Here is a 22,644-nt window from a genome sequence, read left to right as displayed (position 1 = left end):
CATGATGCCTCATTGCGCGAATTCCAGCAATCTGGATGGTAGTTACCGCTATGGGACAGAAACCACTTGTGCCTAGCTAGAAACACCTAAGACACCGTGGCACTCTTGCTTTTGAGAGGCTTTTGGAGTCCATGTCTTTTACTGCCTCTGAAATATGTGAAAAACCTGCCACATGTTCTCGAAGAGGAAGCAAGGCTGTTGAACTAGACGATGTAGCTGGGAATTTCGTACATTGAGAAAAATGATATCCGGCAGTGGCGCAAATGATATCCGGCAGTGGTCCCAGCAAAATCATCTACTTCAGCACCCTTCTTTCAGCCTCGAGAACATGTGGAAGGTTTTTCACACATTTCTGAGGAAGTACAAGCCATGGACTCAAAAAGCGTCTCAGAAGCAAGAGAGCCACGGTGTCTTAGGTGTTTCTATCTATGCACAAGTGGTTTCTGTCCCATAGCTGTAACTACCGTCCAGTTGCCTGGAATTCTCGCAATGCGGGATTATGGACGTCAGGTAGGGCCAATGCCGGTAGCGTTTTTCTGCATGTAGGACGGTCCCAGCAAAATCATCTACTGCAGCACCCTTGTTTCCGCCTCGAGAACATGTGGCAGGTTTTTCACATATTTCTGAGGCAGTACAAGACATGGACTCAAAAAGCGTCTCAGAAGCACGAGTGCCACGTTGTCTTAGCGGTTTCTAGCTAGGCACAAGTGGTTTCTGTCCCATAGCGGTAACTACCTTTCAGTTTGCTGGAATTCTCGCAATGAGGGATCATCGAGGTAAGGTACCGCCAATACCCGATATCATTTTTCTCCATGTACGACATTCCCAGCCATATCGTCTAGTTCAACAGTCTTGCTTCCTCTTCGAGAACATGTGGCAGGTTTTTCACACATTTCAGAGGCAGTAAGAGACATGGACTCCAAAAGCGTCTCAGAAGCAAGAGTGCCACGGTGTCTTAGGTGTTTCTAGCTAGGCACAAGTGGTTTCTGTCCTATAGCAGTAACTACCATCCAGTTTGCTGGAATTCTCGCAATGAGGGATCATGGAGGTCTGGTGCAAACTTTCCTGTTAGCGCCAATGCCGGATATAATTTTTCTCCATGTACGACAGTCCCAGCCATATCATCTAGTTCAAGAGCCTTGTTTCCTCCTCAAGAACATGTGCCAGGTTTTTCACACATTTCTGAGGCAGTACAAGGCATGGACTCTAAAAGCGTCTAAGAAGCAAGAGTGCTGCGGTGCCTTAAGTATTTCAAGCTGGGCACAACGTCACACCAAGGGCAGCTGCTCCCTGTTCGGGGGTGGGACCCGCTGCCTTGGCCCCAGCTTTCGCATTTCACCCCCTAGTTACTATGGGCAGATCCCTCCTGGGATGGTGCCAGGGACCTGGACGGCGGCGTGTCTCTGACAATGGGGGGGGGGGGGGAAGCATTCCTGCCCCCAGCTCTGATACGCGGGTACAGGCTCACCCCGGGCGCGCTAAGCCCAGGGAAAGAGCCCGTCGGACTGGAGCGCAGCCCGGTGTAGCGTGGAACCCTCATTTTTTGCGGCCAGTTGCGGTTTTTGCCCTGCGCACATGAAACGCGGGGCTACTGCTCAGGACTTGCTCCCTGTCCCAGGGTTGCTAATTCCGAGGGATGGTTCCCCGGCCCACAACACGTACTTTGCTCCCCCAGCGCCGCTCAGCGCACCCGAAGCAGCGAGTTGGGATAAGCGGGTGTTTCTGTCGTTGCACCGGCGCGGCTCCGGCACAGACCCGAGCAGGCTGCGGGCGCGAGGGGGGAGCAGGGGCCGCAGTTCACGGGCAGAGCCAGGCTGGCTACAGGGGGCTGCTCTGGCCCCGCCCCGCAGGCTGCGCTCTGGGGCGGGGGCAGCTCGTTTTGTGACGTCCCGTGGAGACACAAAAGCCTCACTCCGGCCCCGCCCCTGCTCCACCCTCATTAGTGACGTACGTTGGCCCGCCCCTCGCTCTCACGCGGTGACTGACGGAAGGATTCCCCTGGACCTTCACGCCGAGATGGGGGGGAGAGTCCAGGAACCAATCAGGCCGCCGGGGGCGGAGCCGTTTGGTTCCCTCGGAGCCCAGTGACGCGCCTGCGCGCTGCTCCCTGCCGGTTGAGCTGCGGCCGGTGGCTGCCTGGGACTCGCGCGCCGCTCCCAAAGTGACGTCACCGGGCCCCGCCCCTGCAGCCGTTGGAGCTCCCCCCCCCCTCCCGCCTCGGGGCCTGCGCGGCTACTCCGAGCTCGGTCCGGCTGCGGCTGGGGGCGGGACCCGGCGCCTCACGGGGCCTTTCCCTGGGCTTGGCGCGCCCGGGGCTGTGAGAGGAGGGGCCAGGGATGCTTCCCCCCCCCCCTCCCGCTGCCGCCCAGCCCCGCGGCACTGTCGCGGGAGGTTTCTGGGGGGGGGGGATGCGAGCGCTGGGGCCAGGCCCCGCCCCCCCGGGAGCCGCTGCCCTTGGTGTGTCGTGGGGGGACCGAAAGCGGGTCACTGCACGTGTCAGATGGAGGCGGGGGCCGCGGGGCGAGTCTGACGGGGGAGGCGCATCCACTAGTCGCACAGAAAAGGGCAAACTCGGGGGGGGGGGGATCAAAACTGAGTGAATCACTGGGATGTGCTGCGGCCTCTTCCCCCCCCCCCCCCACACCTGGGCAGCAGGGAGCCCTGGGGGCCCTTAGTCACAAGGGCAGGGTGGGGGTGGAGCCAGAAGGTTCTGTGGCAGTTGGGGGAACAGCAGTGGGGGAGGGGCTGGGTTGGCAGGCGCAGGGGAGGGGGCAGCAGTTGGGACAGGCAAACCGGAGCTTTGCCCTTCCCCTCCCGTGACCCAGCTGTGCTCTGTCGCTGTCACAGAACAGCCACGTGCCCGCCCAGGCCCTGGCTGTGTCTGAGCAATGACCCCCAGTGGTCCTGAGCTTGTGGGGCCAGAGGGGAGGGGAACAGAGGGGCTGGAGCAGGTGTGTGGCCACTCGGGGTCCTGCCCAGGGAAACAGAGCAGTGTGACAGACCGGGCCGTGTCTGGGCACAGCTGAGGGCGTCCGCTCAGGGCGAATTGCTCAACTTCGGGGCTCCTTACAGTCCCCAGACTGGTGACCTCTCCAAACAGGCCACAAACCAGTCCCACAGAGTGCTTCAGCAGCCTGCCTGAAGCCTCACGAGCAAAACCCCTCCAACACTCCAGCAATATTCGTGCCCCAGATGGCTCCAGGCCTCATACACAGGTGGGGGATCCTAGTACCCAATCCCACCTACCCCAAACATGTTGGCTACGTCTACACTGGCCCCTTTTCCGGAAGGGGCATGTAAATTTCAGCAGTCGTCGTAGGGAAATCCGCGGGGGATTTAAATATCCCCCGCGGCATTTAAATAAAAATGTCCGCCGCTTTTTTCCGGCTTTTAAAAAAGCCGGAAAAGAGCGTCTAGACTGGCCCCGATCCTCCGGAAAAAGTGCCCTTTTCCGGAGGCTCTTATTCCTACTTCAAAGTAGGAAGTAGAATGGGTTCACAGGTCTTTCTGGCTCTTCCCTGCATTGCTGCCTCTGGGATGAAGTGCTGAGCTGAAGAACCAGATGGAGACTACCACATGGCCTATTTATCCCTCCTTCCTGGTCTCTTCTTGGCTATAGCAGGTCACCTGGTCCACCTTATTCCTGTGTTGCCTGCTGGTAGCCCTTAGGTATGAGTCACCACTCATTCTTTAGGTGTGTCCTTGGCCCATTGAGTGCCATTGTCCCACAGGGCCTCACTGATTAGCATGTCCATAGGCTGGGCCCTGCCCAATGCTCAATCACATGCAGGGAAATATTCAGTATCCATACAAATACATGCTTATAATTGCACACACAGACATTATACAAACACAGTGAGCTTCTATTCAACACCCCACATGGTCCCCTTTTATACCATTTTCTGGGGCCAACACCCCCACCTATGGGTGCAGCAGCGATCTGGCTGCTCCCCTAAAAATCCAGTAATGTGACAGGCAGTGAAACAGAAAGCAGCCCCCTGGAGTGGAGGAGGCCCCTGTTACCCACATTCTTCCCCCACCTCATCAGGGGCAATAAAATAGCCTGTCGGGCTGGGCAGCCCTGCCTTAGCAGCTGGGAGACACTGGTCCCAAATGGGCTCCTGTCTCTGATGATCATTAAGTTTCTCAGCTGCAGGTTAGTTTATTGGGTGCAAAGGGGAACAGAATTTGATTATGAAACATGAGGAGACAATGGGGGAACAAATCTGTTCCCAGCCATAAGGGGGGGGGGAGGGACGACTGGTCCTTTGGGGAGTTTATCTCCCCTCCCCCGCATTGGGCCATTACTTAGGAAAAGAGTTTTCCCCCAGAACAAGAGGTGGCTGCAGACAGGGATGGGTGAACCCACAGCCGGGGTGGATTTTCCACCAGTATTTGGAGACTGTCCTGCAGAGACACCTGCGGCCCAACTACCAGCTGGGCAACCTGGTGGAGCTGGTGAAGCTCTTCTGCCAGGAGGATCAAACCCCCATCTGTGTGATCTGCAGAGAGTCCCGGGAGCACTGTGCCCACAAGGCAGTGCCCATCAAGGAGGCTGCCCAAGGTAGGGACCATGCTCTGCAGGGCGGGTCCTGGGGCTTGGTTCACACTGTGGTGTTAGAGTGACATCGGCAGCTCACATCAACCTAATTATGTCAGTGGTGACTCTACAGCCAGGGCTGTCCCCAAGGGGGCATGGGATCTAGGGCACCCCCCACCCCAGCTGCACCCTGCCTCTGCTTCACCCCTCCTGCCAATCCCAACTCCTGCTCTGCCCCATTGTCCCCTGACATGGTGGCACTGGGTGGTCTGACATGGGGCAACAGCAGGGGGTCAGCCCCCATTCCCGCTCTCCCTGTGGTGTGGGATCTGAAGGCCTAGCAGCCTGCTCTGTCCCACCGCCCTCTCCCGTCCGGGTCCCCCCTTCTCCATGGTACGTGGAAGTGAAGTAACCGCGGTGATACTCGACACAGCTATCCAGAAGACCATGGCGCAGCAGAGTTGGAGCAGGGATGTCCTCAGCATCTTGGCTGGAGCAGCCTCTGTCCCTGGCGGGCCGGGGAGGGTAGAGGCTGGAGCCAGCAGTGAGGTCTTGCGTAGTGCAGTTAACTGGTGAAGCGTTAGGTTAACTGGACGTTTGATGGGTTAGTGGGGATTTTTAAGCCCTCGCATGGCATGGTGCTGCGCTGGGCGAATGAATCACGGGCTGCCCAAGGGGGTAAGAATGCCGGGTTACCACAGTCCTGTCACAATTACAGGTGTCTGCTCCCCGAGACCCAGGGCTCCCCTCTCCCTCACTGGTCTCCAGGCACATCACAGCACCTCCCTGCACGGGTAATGAGGCTGCACTGGTGAGAGGCCTTTGCTGTGCGGGAGGCCCCCTGGGAGCCTGAGCACACGGGAGAGCAGAGTCTGGGTCTGGGCCTGAGGCGCGGTGCAGCGATGTTCCTGCCCCAGCTCCTCGCACTGGCTGGAGGGACCATTCAGGGGCTTCCCAGCCATTTCCTCTCTGGCCCTGAGCTAACACAGAGGTGTGGAGACACCCTGAGTGGCTGCAGGAGGCAGAGACCCTGCATCTCTGCTCTCAGGGTGCCTTTGGGGCTGGCAAAGCCAAGTGGCTGCCTCCTTCCAGGCTGGGTCCCTGCGTGCGTATGGAAGGCCGGTGTGCATGGCGCTCGCTGCCTGTCGTACAGGCAGATAACGGCTGTTTGTCGCCCATGATGCCCTGCAGGAGAAACTCCAGGGGGCCATGGGCCCGCTCAGGAAGCAGCTGGAGGAGGCCCGGGCGTTGACGTCTAAAGAAAAGGAGAAAACCAGGGAGTGGCAGGTGGGAGTCTGGGTTTCTCTCCCCGAGCCCTTCCCCCGGCAGTGCTCCCAAGGGTGAAGGAGCTAAAAGCTCCAGAACAAGGCTATGAACCTGCTCTGGCAGATCAAGTCTATCTGGAGTGTATCTGCCCACAATGCCATCAACACCCCACTGCTGCAGGACCCATTCCCCCTCCCTGAGTGACCAGAGCCAGGGCAGGTCCCAGCCTCTGCTGCCATCGTCTGGCCCCCTCATCCCAATCACCTGCTGCTGCTCCTGTGACCTTCCCTGACCTTGTCTGTAGCTGGAGCATGAACCCCTGGGACAACATGTCCGTTCTGCTTCCCCTGCCTGTTACAGTGAGATCCCCGCTGAGGATGTAGGGGTGTGATGAGGACATTGGCAGATCACTGGGCACATGGCCAGGCTGGGCCAGGGCAAAGCCAGCCCTGGCAGTGCCTTGAGGGTCCAACACCAACGTGAGCCCCAGGACGGCACCCACAGGGCTATTGGCACCAGTCCTGTGTCCTGAACATGACAGCCCTGGGAGCAGGTTGCCAAGAATGAGCATCGCCCACATCTTGCTAGGACAGGTCTCTTGGAGGGAGCGGGGGGGGGGGGGGGCAGTGAGTGCCCAGCTCTGTGCACCTAAATCTCCTTCCTCACAGACTGTGCTGTCCCTCCCCACCGTACATCTCTCCTGTTCCCTCGATTTCTTCCCTTTCCCGTGTCCATCCCATGCCACCTGCAATAACAGACGGCAGCTTTACCTAGCACCCTGGACAGGCCCACTACAGGACTGGCCCTGTTCACTCTGAGCTAAAACCAACCCTTTATGATACAAATAACAAGGACTCTGGACTACTTGTTGTTTTTGCTGAAGCAGACTGACACAGCTACCTCGCTGACACTTTCTGGTGTGTTTCCCAAAGAAGTAACTATCCTTACAAACCTCATACCAATCTGATTCTCCCTGCTTCATGGGCAGAGGCCTTGTCTAACTTGGCATCTGGCCTGTGGGTTCCTCTCTCTTTTCCTTTCTCCAGACGAAAGTGCAGGCAAAGCGGGAGATGATTGCTGCTGAATTTAACAAGCTGCACATGCTGCTGAGGGAGGAGGAGCAGCTGCTTCTGCAGAGGCTGGCGGAGGAGGAGAGGGAGACTCTGTAGAGGCTCCAGGAAAATGTCATCAAACTCTCCCACCAAAGCGCCTCCCTGCAGCAGCTGATCGCAGAGATCAAGGGGAAGTGTCAGCAGCCAGTTGCTGAAGGTGAGACAGCGTCAAAACTCTGCACCCAGTCAGAATCACAACTCGGATCCATGGGCCTGGATCCCAAGGATGAGAGTAAACGTGCTGAGAGACAATACTTGGCCAAGGACTCCATCAGTTCCAGACGGTGCAGTTCGGGTGGGCGAGGAATCATGGAGATCCAAGGAGGCCCTGGGAGATGAAATGTTTGGTGTAAAAACAATGCAGAGATCCCTGCTGTGACTCCAGAACATTGGACTCAACCAGTCGCTAAACACAGATACGGGGGCGGGGTCCCTAGGAGAAAGAACCATTTAACTAAATTCCCATCTGACCTACAAACAATGAATTGAGTGTAAATGCAAAGTGGAGCAGGAGGTTTTGCCACAGAACAGTGAAGCCTAGGATGGTGAATCTATTGTCTAGATGAAAGGCTTCTGCCTGGATGGGGAATTGCCCCGGTGTTCAACCAGAGCATCAATTCTCTTTCTCCTTTCAGGATGTGAAAAGCACATCGAGCAGGTGCGTGTCCCATTTTTGCTGCCCTCGTATTCCTGGTGGGGGCCCTGTGGCGATGCCAGTGCAGGGCAGCTGATGATGCTGGGACGTTTGCTTCCTAGGAGTGAAAACACGAAACTCCAGGAACCCGAAGCCGTTTCTTTCAACCTGCAGCATGTGTATAAAATTTGTCTTGATTTGAGGGAAGCTCTGAACAGATTTGCAGGTGAGTGGAGCCCCTGGGACATTGAGTTGTTTGGTGCCGGGGGCTCAGGGCAGAGCCTGGGGCCCCAGGACACACATGGACCTGGCTGGGAGCTGGGTGGTAGCTGGAGGCTGATGGGCTCAGTGCTGGGGAGTTTGCCTGCTGCTCACACCCACCTGCTGACATTTGATCTGGGATCTGACCTGGCCCCCTCACCCTGCCACCCTGACCCCTCACTGCCTGCTGCCACTGAGCAGGTGCTGGGAGGTCTTGCCTGAGCCCATGTGCAGGGGGCTGCACAGACAGGTCATGGGGGCGTGTCTGTGTCTCTCTCCAGGTGCATGGGACGCGCTGGCGGCTGTGTAGCTGTACCTGCTGTGTCTGCAGAGCCGGGTGTGAGAGTCTCCAGCACATCTGCGTCAGGGCTGGGCAAGAGGAGCCGGGGCGAAGCTGGGGCAGTCGCCAGCTGCAGACACCTGCCCCCATGGGGCTCTGGCAGGGGCTCTGTGGCTGTGCCTGTGCTGGGAGATGCCGGGGCAGCGGCAGAGGGTCTGTGCTGCTCGCAGGGCCCAGGGGACATGTGGCTCTGGGCAGAGAGTTCAGGCTGGAGCCGAGTCTCCAGTGGCAGCTGGGTCTGTGGGCTGAGATCAGGGCTGGGGGGATTTTCCTGGCCAGGGCACATTTCACAGCCACTCTGGAGTGTCCAGCTGATGCCCTGAGCCCGGCCTGCCTGGCACTGCGCTGGGGGATCCCCTCAATTGGGCAGGCTAAGTACAGCTCTGTTGCCTGTTACTCAAACACTAAAAGGGTCCTAAAATGTCACCTCTTTGCTTCCCGGCATCAGCTGTCCCCTCCCTTCCTCCACCTCTCCTCCACTCTGCTCCTTGCTACCTACCCTGTCTTCTCCTGCCCTGTCCCCCTCTGCACAAGACCCTTCCCTGTCCCCCTCCTTCCCACCCACAGGTGCCTGCCCCTTCCTTGCACCCTTCCCCTGCCACCTTCCCCTTAGTGCTCTCCTGCCTCTCTGGCTCCCTGACATCTGCACCCCTCACTCCCTTCTAGTCCCTTAGTGTGAGCCCCCTGCCTCTCTGGCTCTTACCCCTTCCTTTGCCCTTCTGTCTGCCTGGTATCCCTTCCCTGGCCCCTGCATCGGGCCCTGTGGTGTAGGCCCTGTGACGGCGCGTTGGGGGTCCCCCGTCTCCTGCACCCCGAAATGGCACAAACAGACTGCACCAGCCGGTGGAATAGAGGAAGTTTATTGCCTCTCCAGGATACAGCACAGCACAGATGGAATCTGGTCACAGAGCTGGGCTAGGATGCCTCAGGCCCCCTTGAGATGGGGGAGACTGGGCCCCTAAACTCCAGCCCCTTCCCCTAGGCTCTCCTCCATGCTCTCAGACAGAACTAACTAAATTCCCTTCCAGCCCTGCCCCCCAGCCAGGGCAGCATTCCACCTTCCTTTGTTCCTCTCCATGGGGGGTGTCTGGCCACTGGTTCAACAAGTTTGGCACTACCTTTGCATAGTGAGGTTTTCCCTGCTGGGTCTTGCTCCAGACAGCAGGGGTCACCACAGCCCAGCAAGTACCCCCACTACGTCACAGGCCCTTTCCCCACCCCCATCTCTGCTGCATTGGTGCCCACATCTCCTTGCCCCTCTGACTCCCTCGGGCCTGCCCTTCCCCACACCCCTCTCTCTCTGCCTCCTTGCTCCCTTCCTCCCCCTCTATCCCCTGGTGCCTGCCCCTCTCCTTTCTGCTCTTCTTACATCTGCCCCTCCACCCAGCCCTCCTAGGGACTTCCCCTTCTCTTGCCCATCTCTGTCTCCCTGGCACCCACCCCTCATGCCCCCTCCCACTTGATAAATGCTCCTTCCCTCCCTGCCCTTGTGTCTCCTGGGATCTGCCCCACACCTCACACTTCCCATGCCCCTTTAGCACCTGCCCCACCTCCTTACCCCCTCTTTGTCTCCTTGTCACCTGCACCTTCCCCTAGTGCCACTCCCTCCCCTCTCCCTTCTCTGTGTCCTATGCCTGCACCTTCTCCTCCCCCTCTTTGATCTCTGATGCCCCCCCACCTTTGTCTCTTCCCCAGTGGGCCCTATGGCCTTGGTGCCTGCCCCTCCTTTCCCCCTTAACCTCCCCCAGTGCTCATGCCTCCCATTACCCCACATCTGCCCCTTCCTCACTCCCCTGCAGTCCTCTGGCACCTGCCCCTCCTCTTGCCCTCCTCTGCCTCTTTCCCTGCCCCAGCCAGCCCCTCTGGCCCAGGTTCCAGCCCCCCTATGTCTACCCACTCTCTCTCCCCCATGGTCCTGGCACCTCCTGGGCCCTATCAAATTGCTCATCCTCCTGGGCCCTATCACCTGTCCCTCCCCTTGGTTCCCTCTTCCCCTTTGGACCTCCCCCATTGCCTCACACCTCTTAGTCCCCCAGTGCCTGATCCTACCCTGGCTTCCCTGTGCCTGTGGGATCTGTCCCCTTTTTCTCCCCTGGTGCCTGCCCCTCCCCTCGCCCCCTGCAACCCCCTCCCTTCTCTCTCCTCTGTCCTCATAGAACCAATTCCTCTTGCCCCCAATTGTACTTGTGCCTGCCCATCCCCTCTGCTTTCCACCCCCTCTGCCCCATCACATGACCCTCCCCTTTCCTCTCCCAGCATCAGCCTGTGCCCTCCCCTCCCCCACCCTTCCTGCCCTGCCCCTGCTCATTGTCTCCTCACAGGCAGAGGGTCCCTGACTCCCCTCAGATGACAAAACCCCCACCGCCCTGATTAATAGGGAGGCAGGTTAATTTCCCCCTGATCCCAGCGACCTGGCCCTGACTCTGTGACTCTCTACCTAGTGGACATGACTCTGGATCCAGACACAGCTCATCCCAACCTCGTCCTGTCTGAGGATCGGAAACGTGTGAGACACGGAGATATGTGCCTGGCTTTGCTCAACACCCCGGAGAGATTTGACCGTTGTCCCTGTGTGCTGGGAACCGAGGGTTTCGGGGGCGGGAGGTGTTACTGGGAGGTGGAGGTGGGAGACAAGACTGAGTGGTACCTGGGGGTTTGCAGGGAATCTGTGAGCAGGAAGGGGCACATCGCACTCTCACCTGTGGATGGATACTGGGTCGTGAGGCTGAGGGACGGGGGATACAAGGCCCTCACCTCCCCCTCGAACTCCCTCCCCATGAGCGCCAGGCCCAGCCGGGTGGGGGTTTTCCTGGACTACGAGGTGGGCGAGGTCTTGTTTTACAATGTGACTGACAGGTCCCATCTCTTCACCTTCACCGGTACCTTCTCCGGGACGCTCTGCCCTTTCTTCAGTCCCAGTAACAATGCTGGGGGCACCAACGCGGCTCCCTTGACCATCTTCCCGGCCCCAGTGCAGGCTGGAGGGAATGGCAGTGCAGTGAGCTGAGACTCTCACCTCCTGCTGCCCTGGGTGGGGATATCGCGGAGGCTGCACCATGCTGGGTCAGTGGGAGACACTCTCCCGTCAGCTCCCCTTGCTCATCCCATTCACTGGGGGCGACTGCAGAGCTTGCACTGGATTTGGGGGAGTCTTCACTGTACCCCCTAAATCCACTGCCAGGGGGTCGATCTCAGAGCTTGGGCTCAGGCTGATGGAATCAGCAACCCCCACAGCACAGACCGACCCCAGGCATGTTCCATGGAGATGGAACCAGAGACATCACCTATGCCCCCTCTCCTCCCGCCCCCCCCCCCCCCGCAGGGCCGGCTTTAGGAAGTGTGGGGCCCAATTCAAACAATTTTGACGGGGCCCCGTAGCAATTTTGGTTGAGCAAAAAAAAAAAAAAAACATAACACCACACACCGCACATAAAAGTTTCAACAGGGGGCCCAGAAACATACAGCTACCTGCCCCGCAAAGCCCAGGAGGTAGCTAACACCCCTCCCACAGCTCAACTCACTCCTCCTGTGGCACACACAACCGCTGCACTCCTCCTTCAGGGCCGACACCCCCTTCCATAGCGCGCCCGGCACACTTCCGGGCAGGGGCAGCAGGTTTGTATAATTTTTGGTGGTGTCCCATTAGCCACACCCCCTGACCCCCATTAACCACGCCACTGGAGGTAACATGCTCGGGTCAAGATAGACACATGACCAGAAGTAAAAGGTGTCATGTCACCCCTCTTGAAGGACTTTTCCCACCATCCTCCTATTAACAGGGATTAGTTTGGCCCCCACCAACCCCCCCCATGCAACTATCCTGCAATTGCATTAACCCAATGTGTGTGACATTAACTCGAGGGCAGAGAGATTGGGGGAAGTGTTTCCTCAAAGGCTATGTCTACACTCATGGTTTCTTGCGCAAATACCGTCGTTCTTGCGCAAGAATCTGCAGAGCTTCCACACTGCCCGCCTGCTCTTGCGCAAGGAAATGTACAGTACGGCATGGTAAGAGAGGGTGTCTTGTACAAGAGTTACGCTCCTTTCTAACAGGTGTAAGCTCTCTTACGCAAGAGGGCAGTGTGGATGCTCAGCAGTGATTTCTTGCGCAAGAAACCCCTCTGGCTAAAATGGCCATCAGAGCTTTCTTGTGCAAGAGAGCATCCACACTGCCATGGATGCACTTGTGCAAAAGCACAGCTCGCACATGGCAGTGTGGACGTGTTCTTGCACAAGACTTCTTGCACAAAAACCCTTGCGCAAGATGCCGCCAGTGTAGTCATAGCCTAAGGGTTTCCTCCCATGAGCAGAATTAATTTTGTGTTGTGCAGCGGTACTGAATTCATGTGGCTTCTTTGGATGTGGCACCCAAGTTATTAATAAATACTTTATAAACCTTTACCTTACCTTTACCAGCCCCTTACACTGAATGTCACAGCAGGGGTCAAGGGATGCCCAGGCCCAAAGGTCCAGCCTCTCCCTCAGGGCGCACACACCCCAGACTGCCAGAAGCCGGGGGAAGAGGCTCCGCACTGTGTCTGATCCCTGAGGGCAGCGTGCTGGCAAGTGGCAAAGCTCAGAGCCTGTCCCACCCAGCAGAACACTCTGAGCTCCCCGTGCGTGGGAGCAGCCCCGCCCTGTGGCACTAGGAGAGAATTCCCGCCCTCAGAGGGCACCTCTGTGCAGAGCTGCTGGGCAGGCCAGAGAGACGCGGAAACCAGAACACCCCATTGGGGGGCAAGACAGAGCCTTGAGTCAGGCACTTGAGACCACTTGGCACTGGCTAGCCTGTCACAGGGCATTAGTAGAAGCCTTGTACCTAGCTTTGCTAGCTCCATTAGCACATGAGACTCTTAATTTCAGGGTCATGGGTTCAAGCCCCATGGTGGGTGATACCTTCTTTCACTTGCACTTTCAGCCTAGAAGCAATTCATACTACACAGAGCCAAATATTGAAATAATCTGCTATTCTAAAATGTCCATTACTCCTCATGGAATGAGGTTTACTGGGCTGTTGGAATATTGCACGTGTGAAATAATAGGCCTTTTGTTAAGGCACAGGATGGCTATTTTGGGATACTCAGGTATCTCAAGATAGCATTGTAGTGGAGACATAGCCTAGGAGCGTAAAAGAGGATTTTCTGCTCTTTGATTCTATCCCCATCTGCCATCCAAGCAGTCAGGCTGGACTCAGTTCCCAGCCAGCCCAGCTCTTCCCTTTTTTCTACCCCAGCAATTGTCATGATGCAAAGCAGAGAGAAGATGTCAGACCAGGCTGCATGTGGGGCTCTGTGGCACAATAGAACACATGTTGTCTTTCTAACCTATGCTGCTTAGTGTGAGTCAGGCCACTCCTTCAGAGTTCGTGGGTTCAAATCCCACCAGAGTCACTTTAGATACACCCTGATTTGCTGGGTAGCTGTTACCATATAGGTGTGGTGTATGAAGGCACAGACTCCGGCCGGTGCAAGCACAAAATCATTTTATTGCAAGATCACAACTGCCTTTTATACCCTTAAAAGTTTACAAACTGCTTTTTCACAAACTGCTTTTTCCCAGTCACAAACACAGCACTCTCGAAGGTCATTGACTCAGGCAGACGTTGTTATTGTTGGCTCAGGACTCTTGCTTGGTTTCATCCTTGGGACGCTCTGTCATGCGGCCAAAGCACTATGCTTGCTGATTCTCTACATCTCCCCCTCTTTTATACAAAGCAATACCATTAATAAGTAACATTGTCATTACACGAGCCTCAACTTTCTGAGCAGAACGAATACAAGAAAAAAATAAAGAAAGAATTATAAAAAGCACAATAAGAAGCCCACTAGCAAGTCCAATAAACACCCACATGCACAAATTTAATCCAGAAAACCACGTAGTAGGATTAAGCCAAGATAAATCAGATTGCAAAGTAGCAAAAACCTTTTGTGTGGTTAATTCTTGCAATTGCTGAATTTGGTTCTTTAATTGAACATGCAAAGAATTAACATGAGAACATAAAGAAACATCAAAGGCACCCTGTAAATGGTGTTTAACAAGGTTTCAATCATGAACTGATGAATTCCAGGGGAGGGATGTCACACAGAGACCTCCAGCAGTGTGCTCCCAATCACAATGCAGAGACAACCTAGTCTTTAAGGCTGCATGCCTTTCACCAAGCCAAATGACTGCGGCTTCTAGGGCCTCAAGCCGCGCCAATATCTCTTCATCAATGGTCTGCTGCGTTTGGAATTCCCGTGTAACGTTTATTAGAGCTTCCCCTACCATTTTTGCTGTCTTAACCAACTGAGTTAAAGAGGCAATAGCAGCAGTGGCAGAAGCAAGAATAATAATTGCCGACACAAGAGCAAAAATCAACCACCCCAAAAATCGCTTCGTACGTCTATGAGTGTTAGTAATCTCCTCCTGCAGCAACCTTGTAAGATGGCCAAAACCACTATCTCCTTCCCAGTCTCATGTGAGATTAACAGGAATCCATAACTCAGGGCGTCGTCGAAGAGGGAACACAAAGGTTACATAATCACTCATGGAGATGCAGGACTTATATCGCACCTCAGACAACATAACAGAATAACAAGAATGGGAAAATTTACATCTCTTAAAACTTGCATTTTGTGCCAAGGCAAAAACATATGGATGCGAAGTACAAACCATAACACTATTATCTTGCTGCTTAATATAGTTAGATACATAATTCTCTAAAATCAAATTCCCTAAACTATAACCCATAAATGCTAACCCTATCTGCCACACCCCCTTATGTAACATGGAGGCCGTGGCGTTATCCCCATTAGTAATAAATTGTAACACAGGACCGGCAGAGCCTTCCCCATGCCATGAAAGGCTATGATTATACCGGCCGAAGGGGACAGTGCGATTGTCCACTTTATCCCACAGCATACCGTGAGGGCTCCAATCCACAACCGTGCCGAATTTGCCCCGGAGTACCAGGGGGCTGCATCCACGACATGCTTGCCAAACTGGTGCCGCGTCTGCTGATATCCTCTTTATCATGCAGCCGGGCAAATCGGGGGCGTATGGCTCCCACGAGTCATTACTGCTTCTGTGCATCCCGGGAATGCTCAGTAAGGTATAGTTAACTCTTCCGTCGTGCTCCCGCGCCACTAGATGCAACTGTGGCTGCACTGCATGCAACCTGAGTCATGAAGGGTAGAAAAGCAAAGCGGTGGGAGGTCAGTGACAAAGGTAACATTGGTAACATTAACGACCTCGATTTCTTGTTCCACTGTAGGGGGTATCCACACCCCTCCCACCCAATCGGTACCATTGTTACTGATGGGCGGTGAGGGATCCCACCACGTCACAGGCCTGAATACGGGGGGATCAATGATGTGCGCCCAATACAAATGTGCTGTTGCAGTATGCACACAGAAACCGCTCCACAGGAACCACAGAAACGCAGCGGTGACCGTCATGGATTTGTCGCTACGGATCGGCAGCGGTCCCTTCATTCTTGAGTTGAATCTCTTGCGCCGATGGCGTACCAATCCTGGCTGACTTAACAAATCACACAGGAAGCCAGTAGGGACCTGAGGGAAGAGAAACACATGCATACCCACATCCCCACGTGATTAATGGTACGTGACCTTGCCACTGTCCGGATTCCAGGTGTCTGTAGTAAACCTGTGGCCGCTCCGGCCATGCAGAGTCTTGCCCAAAGTGGCGCTGTGCTGCCGTGAAAGACAAATCAGAAAGATTTAAAAAGTTTAACACATACATAGCTTTGTCCAAACGCTCCTGTGGGGTCATTCCCACTGGATTCCCCCTTTTTTGTTTCTTGGTTCATTAAAAGCATAAACACATTTGAACCATATAGGTTATAACTGCTAGGTATTAAAAACAAGATGGTCAGAGGTAAACAGGATGAGGTTTAATAAAGAGAAATGCAAAGTGCTCCACTTAGGAAGGAACAATCAGTTCCATACATACAAGATGGGAAGCGACTGTCTAGGAAGGAGCATGGCGGAAAGGGATCTAGGGGTCATAGTGGACCACAAGTTGAATATGAGTCAACAGTGTGATGCTGTTGCAAAAAAAGCAAATATGATTCTAGGTTGTATCAACAGGTGTGTTGTAAGCAAAACTCGTGAAGTCATTCTGCCGCTCTACTGTGCACTAGTTAGGCCTCAGCTGGAGTACTGTGTCCAGTTCTGGGCGCCACATTTCAAGAAAGATGTGGAGAAATTGGAAAGGGTACAGAGAAGAGTGACAAGAATGATTAAAGGTTTAGAGAACATGACCTATGAAGCCAGGCTTCATGAACTGGGCTTGTTTAGTTTGGAAAAAAGAACATTAAGGGGGGACATGATAGCGGTTTTCAAATATCTAAAAGGGTGTCACAAGGAGGAAGGAGAAAATTTGTTCCTCTTGGTTTCTGAGGACAGGACCAGGAGTAATGGGCTTAAAGTGCAGCAGGGGAGGTTTAGATTGGACATTAGGAAAAAATTCCTAACTGTCAGGGTGGTCAAATATTGGAATAAATTGCCAAGGGAGGTGGTGGAATCTCCCTCTCTGGAGATATTTAAGAACAGGTTAGATAGACATCTGTCAGGGATGGTGTAGACGGAGCTTGGTCCCGCCTTGAGGGCGGGGGGCTGGACTCGATGACCTCTTGAGGTCCCTTCCAGTCCTATGATTCTATGATAAGATTAAGCATAAGCTCAACATGAATTGTTTGTCTAGCCTCATGCTGGCTGTTCTTCAGGACTTCATAGTTTGCTTCACCTATCGCTGGCAGGTTCTTCTGGGCCGCAGCTGGTACCTTAGCCTTGGTCTCTCAGGTTCATCTGCTTCTGGGCCTGGATTGCCGGTACCAAGCCTGCGTTGATCTCTGTCTACTTCTGGACCTGGGTCTCCGGTACCAGGTCTGCAGTGATCCTTGTTGGGGCTAACCTCTGTAGGCGCTGGAACCAGTTGGCAGTGAGAGGCATGAATCCAAGTGGGCAATCCCTTGCACTTTACAGCAGTATGGGTGGTCAGAAGGACGTGGTAGGGACCTTTTCACCTGGGTTCCAGGGCAGTCTTTCATTGGTGAACTTTCACGCAAACCCAGTCTCCTGGTTGTAGTTTATGGCACGGCTCAGTCGGGTCCTCCTGGAAGGCGTCCTTAATCTGTGAATGATAAGACTGTACACACCTCATAAGTTCCTGACAATACTTGACTAGGCTTCTTTTAACAAGCGTGGCATCAGCCAGGTTAATTTTGGGTTGCTTAACAATTTCATAGGTCGGCCACATGCAATTTCATGTGGACTGAGTCCAGTTTTCCGATTAGGAGTGGCTCTCATGCTCATTAGGGCAATCGGGAGTGCTTCTACCCATGTGTCAGCCGACGGTCAGGGCAGTGTGTGTGTGTGTGCTGAGAAAAGGTTTAACGTCCGTGACTTTACTGCTAGGACCGGGGTCCCGTCGCAGAGTGCAGCCAGATTTTGCACACAGGCCAGAGTTCTCACATATTTTAGTAAGTTTGTTCTCTAAAATCCTGTTTCATCTTTTTACTGCTTCTGCGCTCTCCGGGTGTCGCGCACAGTGCAGTGCTTGTCTGGTAGAGTAGTGCTTTGCCAGTTTTTGAACAATTTGTCCAGTAAAGTGGGTACCTTTATCACTGGAGATCACAAGGTGTATTCCCCATGATGGGATGTAATGATTTAGAAGTTTCTTTGCCACTGTGATGGCATCAGTTTTCCTGAAGGGATAAGCTTCTACTCATCTCAAAAACAAGCAAACAATCACCAGCACATTATTCAAAAAAACCTGACATTTAGGCAATTAAATAAAGTCCATTTGTAAATTCAGAAATGGTCCCAAAGGTGGAGGTCTGGTTGCCGGGACTGTCTTTACAGGTTTACCCACGTTGTAGGCTTGGCAGACAGGGCAAGCCAAACAGTAATCTTTGACTGCTTGGGAGAATTTGGGAGCAAACCAATTTTGTTTTACCTTTGCCAACGTGCGACAATCCAGGGAGCACGGAGGCAAGGTGAGGTAGCAAGACCACTGGGGCAACAATGTGGCCAACAGAGCTGCATCAGTAGTGCTCTGGGTGCAAGGTGCACCCTGCCAGTCTCCACTCCTGCTTTCCCGATTCTGGGGCTTGGTCTTGCAGGAGGGACAGTTCTGAAAGAGATGGCAAAGGAGCTGGCGATCGTAGGAGAGAAGGGAAAAACAGCAGGTAGAGGAGCAGATTTCATTACATTCCAGACAGTACAAACTGCATAGCCTGCTACTAAAACTCCACTAGAATTATAAAAGCAAAAAAACCATCTGAGTAAAGCACAAAGTTAAGATTATTCAAGGGACTTAAATTATTCTTTCATTAAAAAAACAATATTGTACACACAAGAACGTTTGAAATACATATATCACAAACAAGACACACAAGACAAATCTGGACAGAACACAGAACACGAACTTATTATGTCATGACACAGAACCATGGTTTTTTGTTGTTGTTGTTTGTTGTTTTTCTTCAGCTGGCACCAGCGCTTTCTGATGATCTGAAAGACAAGAAAACATTTCTACCCCTATTGGGGTGGTGCATTATATTTTAGAACACTTTTTCTTTACAGATTTTTGCTACTTTTTGATCAGCCTGCTGTTACCCAATGGAATACTTTTATTTTGAACACCAGCTTGAGAGGGTTTGAGTAAATTACTTTATTGTTTAATTATTAAGTTAAAGGTGGCATGCCTCAGTTTCCCTCTTGTACTGCAGACCAGGCTTTTTTTACTGCCACAGAAACTCTCTTAGAACAAGGTGCTTGCTAATTACTATTCCAGCAAGCAAAAAGGTTTTCTTTTCCTGAAAAGAATCACATGCAATGTTACAGGCTTACTTATGGGGTACAGTGCCCCCCCTTTCAGAACAGACAGGCAGTTTGCAGACACACACAACCTTGGGTCTGAAAGCAAGCCAAGAGTGCTATCAACTCAGCCTTGAACAGAAACACAGTGACGTTTCAGAGTTTGAATTCTTAAAACAATAATTAGTTTCCTTGGAAGACACATTTAACCCTTAGGGTGCAGGTTTTACAAATTTATCAATTCTGAAAGAGTTTTCACCTTGTTACGCAGGGGGTCCAAAGCCTTCCTGCAGTCTATATTAGTGTTTTCGATAGCCAATTGAAACAGCAACAGGTGCTGAGCCTCCTTGTCGTTGTATGGCGAGTCTACTTGTCGTTGTATGGCGGTTTGGAGCCTATCCAAAAATGACACATAGGGTTCCTGGGGCCCTGGTGGACCGTAACAAAAGATGTGTCCCTTCGGCCCGCATCAGGGACCTGTCATAAGGCTCGAAGGGTCAGCGATGTGGCTTGCGTAAATACCAAGCGATTCATCTGAGCCTGAGCCTGGGGAGTAGCATATTGGCTCTGCCCTATGAGTTCATCTATGCCAACGTTTATCCCACTGGTAATATAATCCATAACTTGTGATGTAACACTGTCACGATTCTCGGTGTCCCAAACTGCATACTGCACCAGGCTAAGCAGCAGGCGCCAACCATGCGGGGCCACAACACACGACTCCGAAATAGCCACAACCAAATTCATCGTATAAGAAGACTGTAATCCATAATCCTTCACAGATTTGCACAACTCTTTTACAAGTTCATATGGCAAAGCCTCATGTCGGGCGGGCCGTTGGGGCGCATACACAATTGGAAAGGCTTGTAGAAGTTGTACATCTCCTCGCTGAAGAGCCTCACGGCAGCATTCAGATAAACCCCCTGCCTGTTCATTATGCGAGGGCGCCGCCAAGGGGGGCCCATATGGAGCGACCGTGTGGCTTGCGGACCTGTATGAAGAAGTGGGAGCTAATGCTGGGGCAAAAGGCGGAGGGGCTACAATCAAGGACCGAGAAACAGCTCGTAGCCTCTGAGTCTGTAAAATTTGCTCTGCCGTCGGCGCAGATGCCACCAGGGCCTTGATGGGCTCGAGCGGCGGGTACAAGTCAGCCCCTACGTCGACCGCCACCATCTCTGTGTCAAAAGGGGTCCTCGGGACCGCCTTCCTCAGATTCACTGTCCTCAGGGCCGAGGCACAAGTCGTCAGGCTCCGGGGAGACCGGGACCGTGGCGTACACTGGCTCACAATCCTCCCCGGGGAGTTTCGGGGGAGGGGACGAGGGATCCTCTGGGTCCTGATATGGCCTGGGATCAAATGTTGCTGACGCTTCCTTCAGGGCCCGCTCGGCGGGATGCAATGCCCGTATGGCTGTATAAACAGTTCGCCACGTTACTATGATCCCTTTTGGGAGGGATAATGCAAGATGTTCAGAGGTTCTCAATTCCTTGCCCACCTTCTCCCAGAAGGTCAAATCATAAGAACCCCCTTCCAGGAACCACGGGCAATGGTCTCGTATCCAAACCAACAGCTGAACCAGCTGTACAGGGGGAACCTTAAACCTCTGTTCCTTCACAATGCGCTGCAAGATCTCAAGCTGCAGTTTTTGCTCTTTCGTGGCAGACTGCCCCATTCTGTTATTCTATCCGCGGCTGCTCACCTGTTCGTCCTGCGAAAGGTGATGTCAGTAATTTCGGGAGCTCCTCTCAACAACTTATCCTCTGTCCAGCCGCGGGTACACCACCGGTTTGAATCACTCGTTCACTTCAAGCCCTGTATCGGGTACCATTTGTGGTGTATGAAGGCACGGACTCCGGCCGGTGCAAGCACGAAATCATTTTATTGCAAGATCACAACTACCTTTATACCCTTAAAAGTTTACAAACTGCTTTTTCACAAACTGCTTTTTCCCAGTCACAAACACAGCACTCTCGAAGGTCATTGACTCAGGCAGATGTTGTTATTGTTGGCTCAGGACTCTTGCTTGGTTTCGTCCTTGGGACGCTCTGTCATGCGGCCAAAGCACTATGCTTGCTGATTCTCTACATATAGGCACTGCTTGAATGTGGTCAAATGGGTCTAGAACAAGAGATGAGAAACACAGCTGCCCACCAGGAGCTACAATGGTCTACACAACACGTGGCTGTGCCTGCACCTCCCCACCACCAAACACAGACAAGGCAGTGAAAAGTGGAAAGAGAAAGAGGAATGAAGCTGCCTCCTGGGGCTGCTCCTTTCCAGAAGTGTGATGGGGAAAAATGCTGCTGCTGCCTCTCACTGACATTCATGGATGTTCTTTTTTGCTCCCCTGTCTCTGTTCTCTGCCTTGCCCCTTTCCCATCCCCTGATCCAGAGGGAGCCAATTCTGTGTATTTCCAGTCCAGCCGAATTTCCTTCTCCCAACCAGATGGTGACAAAGGTGAGAGGTGACACAAAGAGCTACGTCCTCATCACAATTTGCTACCACTGAATTTTCTCACACTCTGCCCTGGGCTCACTGGCTGGGCTGGGTCCCTCCTCTCACCCCCTTGCTGAGCTTTTGGAATCTCCACATTAAATGGGGACACAAGGACACAAATAGGTTACAAAATTTGAAGTGGGTCTAGTTCAGGGGTTGGCAGCCCCTGGCACGTGTGCCACAAGTGACCAATTTTTCTTGGCACACCAAACGGGAGCTCAGCCCTGCCCCATCTCCCCTGGAAGCCAGGAGCCTGCACCACTGCTCCTTTAATGTGTGGACCTATGCGGCAACGCAAAAACAGCTTAAGCCCACCCACCTCCACAGCAGCACCCACCCTCCTCCTGCTCCTGGAAGCTGCTCCCACTGATGGGCACGGGGACAGCCCAGGGCTGTGTTTGGGGGGCAGTAGGCAGGTTGAGGACTGGAGGGGTGTTGAAGCTGCAGGCAGCCAGTGCCATGTTGGGATGTCGGCTGCTTCTGGGCTGAGGCCGCATTGTGGGGTGGATGGTGATTCAGGCCTAGAACACCTGGCAGCCAGGTGAGTTGCTGCCATGGCATGTTAAAGCCATGGGAAGGTGGGTTGGGGACTGCTGAAGTCGTGAGCTGGTTGGGGACTGGGGGGAGTGGGTGTTGAAGCGTTGAGCTGGTTGGGGATGGGGAGCTGTTGAAGGTACAGGCAGCCTGGTGACTGGAGGGGGCAGGTGTTGCAGCCACGGAGGGCGAGTTGCTGCCCCATCAGGGGTTGAATCCTCAGGCTGGTTAGGAACTGGAGGGGGGGTGTTGCAGCTGTGGGCAGCCTAGGGATCAGAGTGGGGGCTGCAGCTGCAAGCAGGCGAGTTCTTGCCCCTATGAGGGCTGGATATGTGTTGTATATCCTGAAAAAGCAATTGCTCTTTGCATATGCAGAGTGATGACTGGAAAAACTATTGCTCTTTGACAGACCCCTGCTTCCCATACGTACACTAGCCTCCTGTTACTCAGAGGTAGCAGAAGCCGGAGGGAGGGAAGAAGTAAAGCCATCCAAAGAGACAGCAGGAGGAATCGATTCTCAGCAATTCATGGCAGTTCCTAAGAAAGCAAAGTGAGATGTTCGCTCATATCAGCCTTCTTGGACAGACAAATACGGGTTAGTTCAGCCTACAGACCTTACTGTGTGTGCTCTGTGTTGTGA

At 53.7% G+C, this 22,644-nt stretch overlaps 1 protein-coding gene across 1 annotated transcript; it reads left to right on the top strand.

Annotated features, from left to right (window-relative positions):
* Window positions 1-489: 489 nt before the first annotated feature.
* LOC112543894 (E3 ubiquitin-protein ligase TRIM39-like) lies at window positions 490-11,448 on the top strand. The gene is made up of 4 exons (XM_075912481.1): window positions 490-510; window positions 4,393-4,564; window positions 7,554-7,778; window positions 10,595-11,448. The coding sequence occupies exons 1-4, from the start codon at window positions 490-492 to the stop codon at window positions 11,158-11,160; spliced, it is 984 nt and encodes a 327-aa protein (XP_075768596.1). The 3' UTR covers window positions 11,161-11,448.
* The last annotated feature ends 11,196 nt before the right edge of the window (window positions 11,449-22,644 follow it).

Source organism: Pelodiscus sinensis, chromosome 31, assembly GCF_049634645.1.
Source record: "Pelodiscus sinensis isolate JC-2024 chromosome 31, ASM4963464v1, whole genome shotgun sequence".
Taxonomy (NCBI): Eukaryota; Metazoa; Chordata; order Testudines; family Trionychidae; genus Pelodiscus; species Pelodiscus sinensis.
This window is presented reverse-complemented; position numbering and strand designations above follow the sequence as displayed.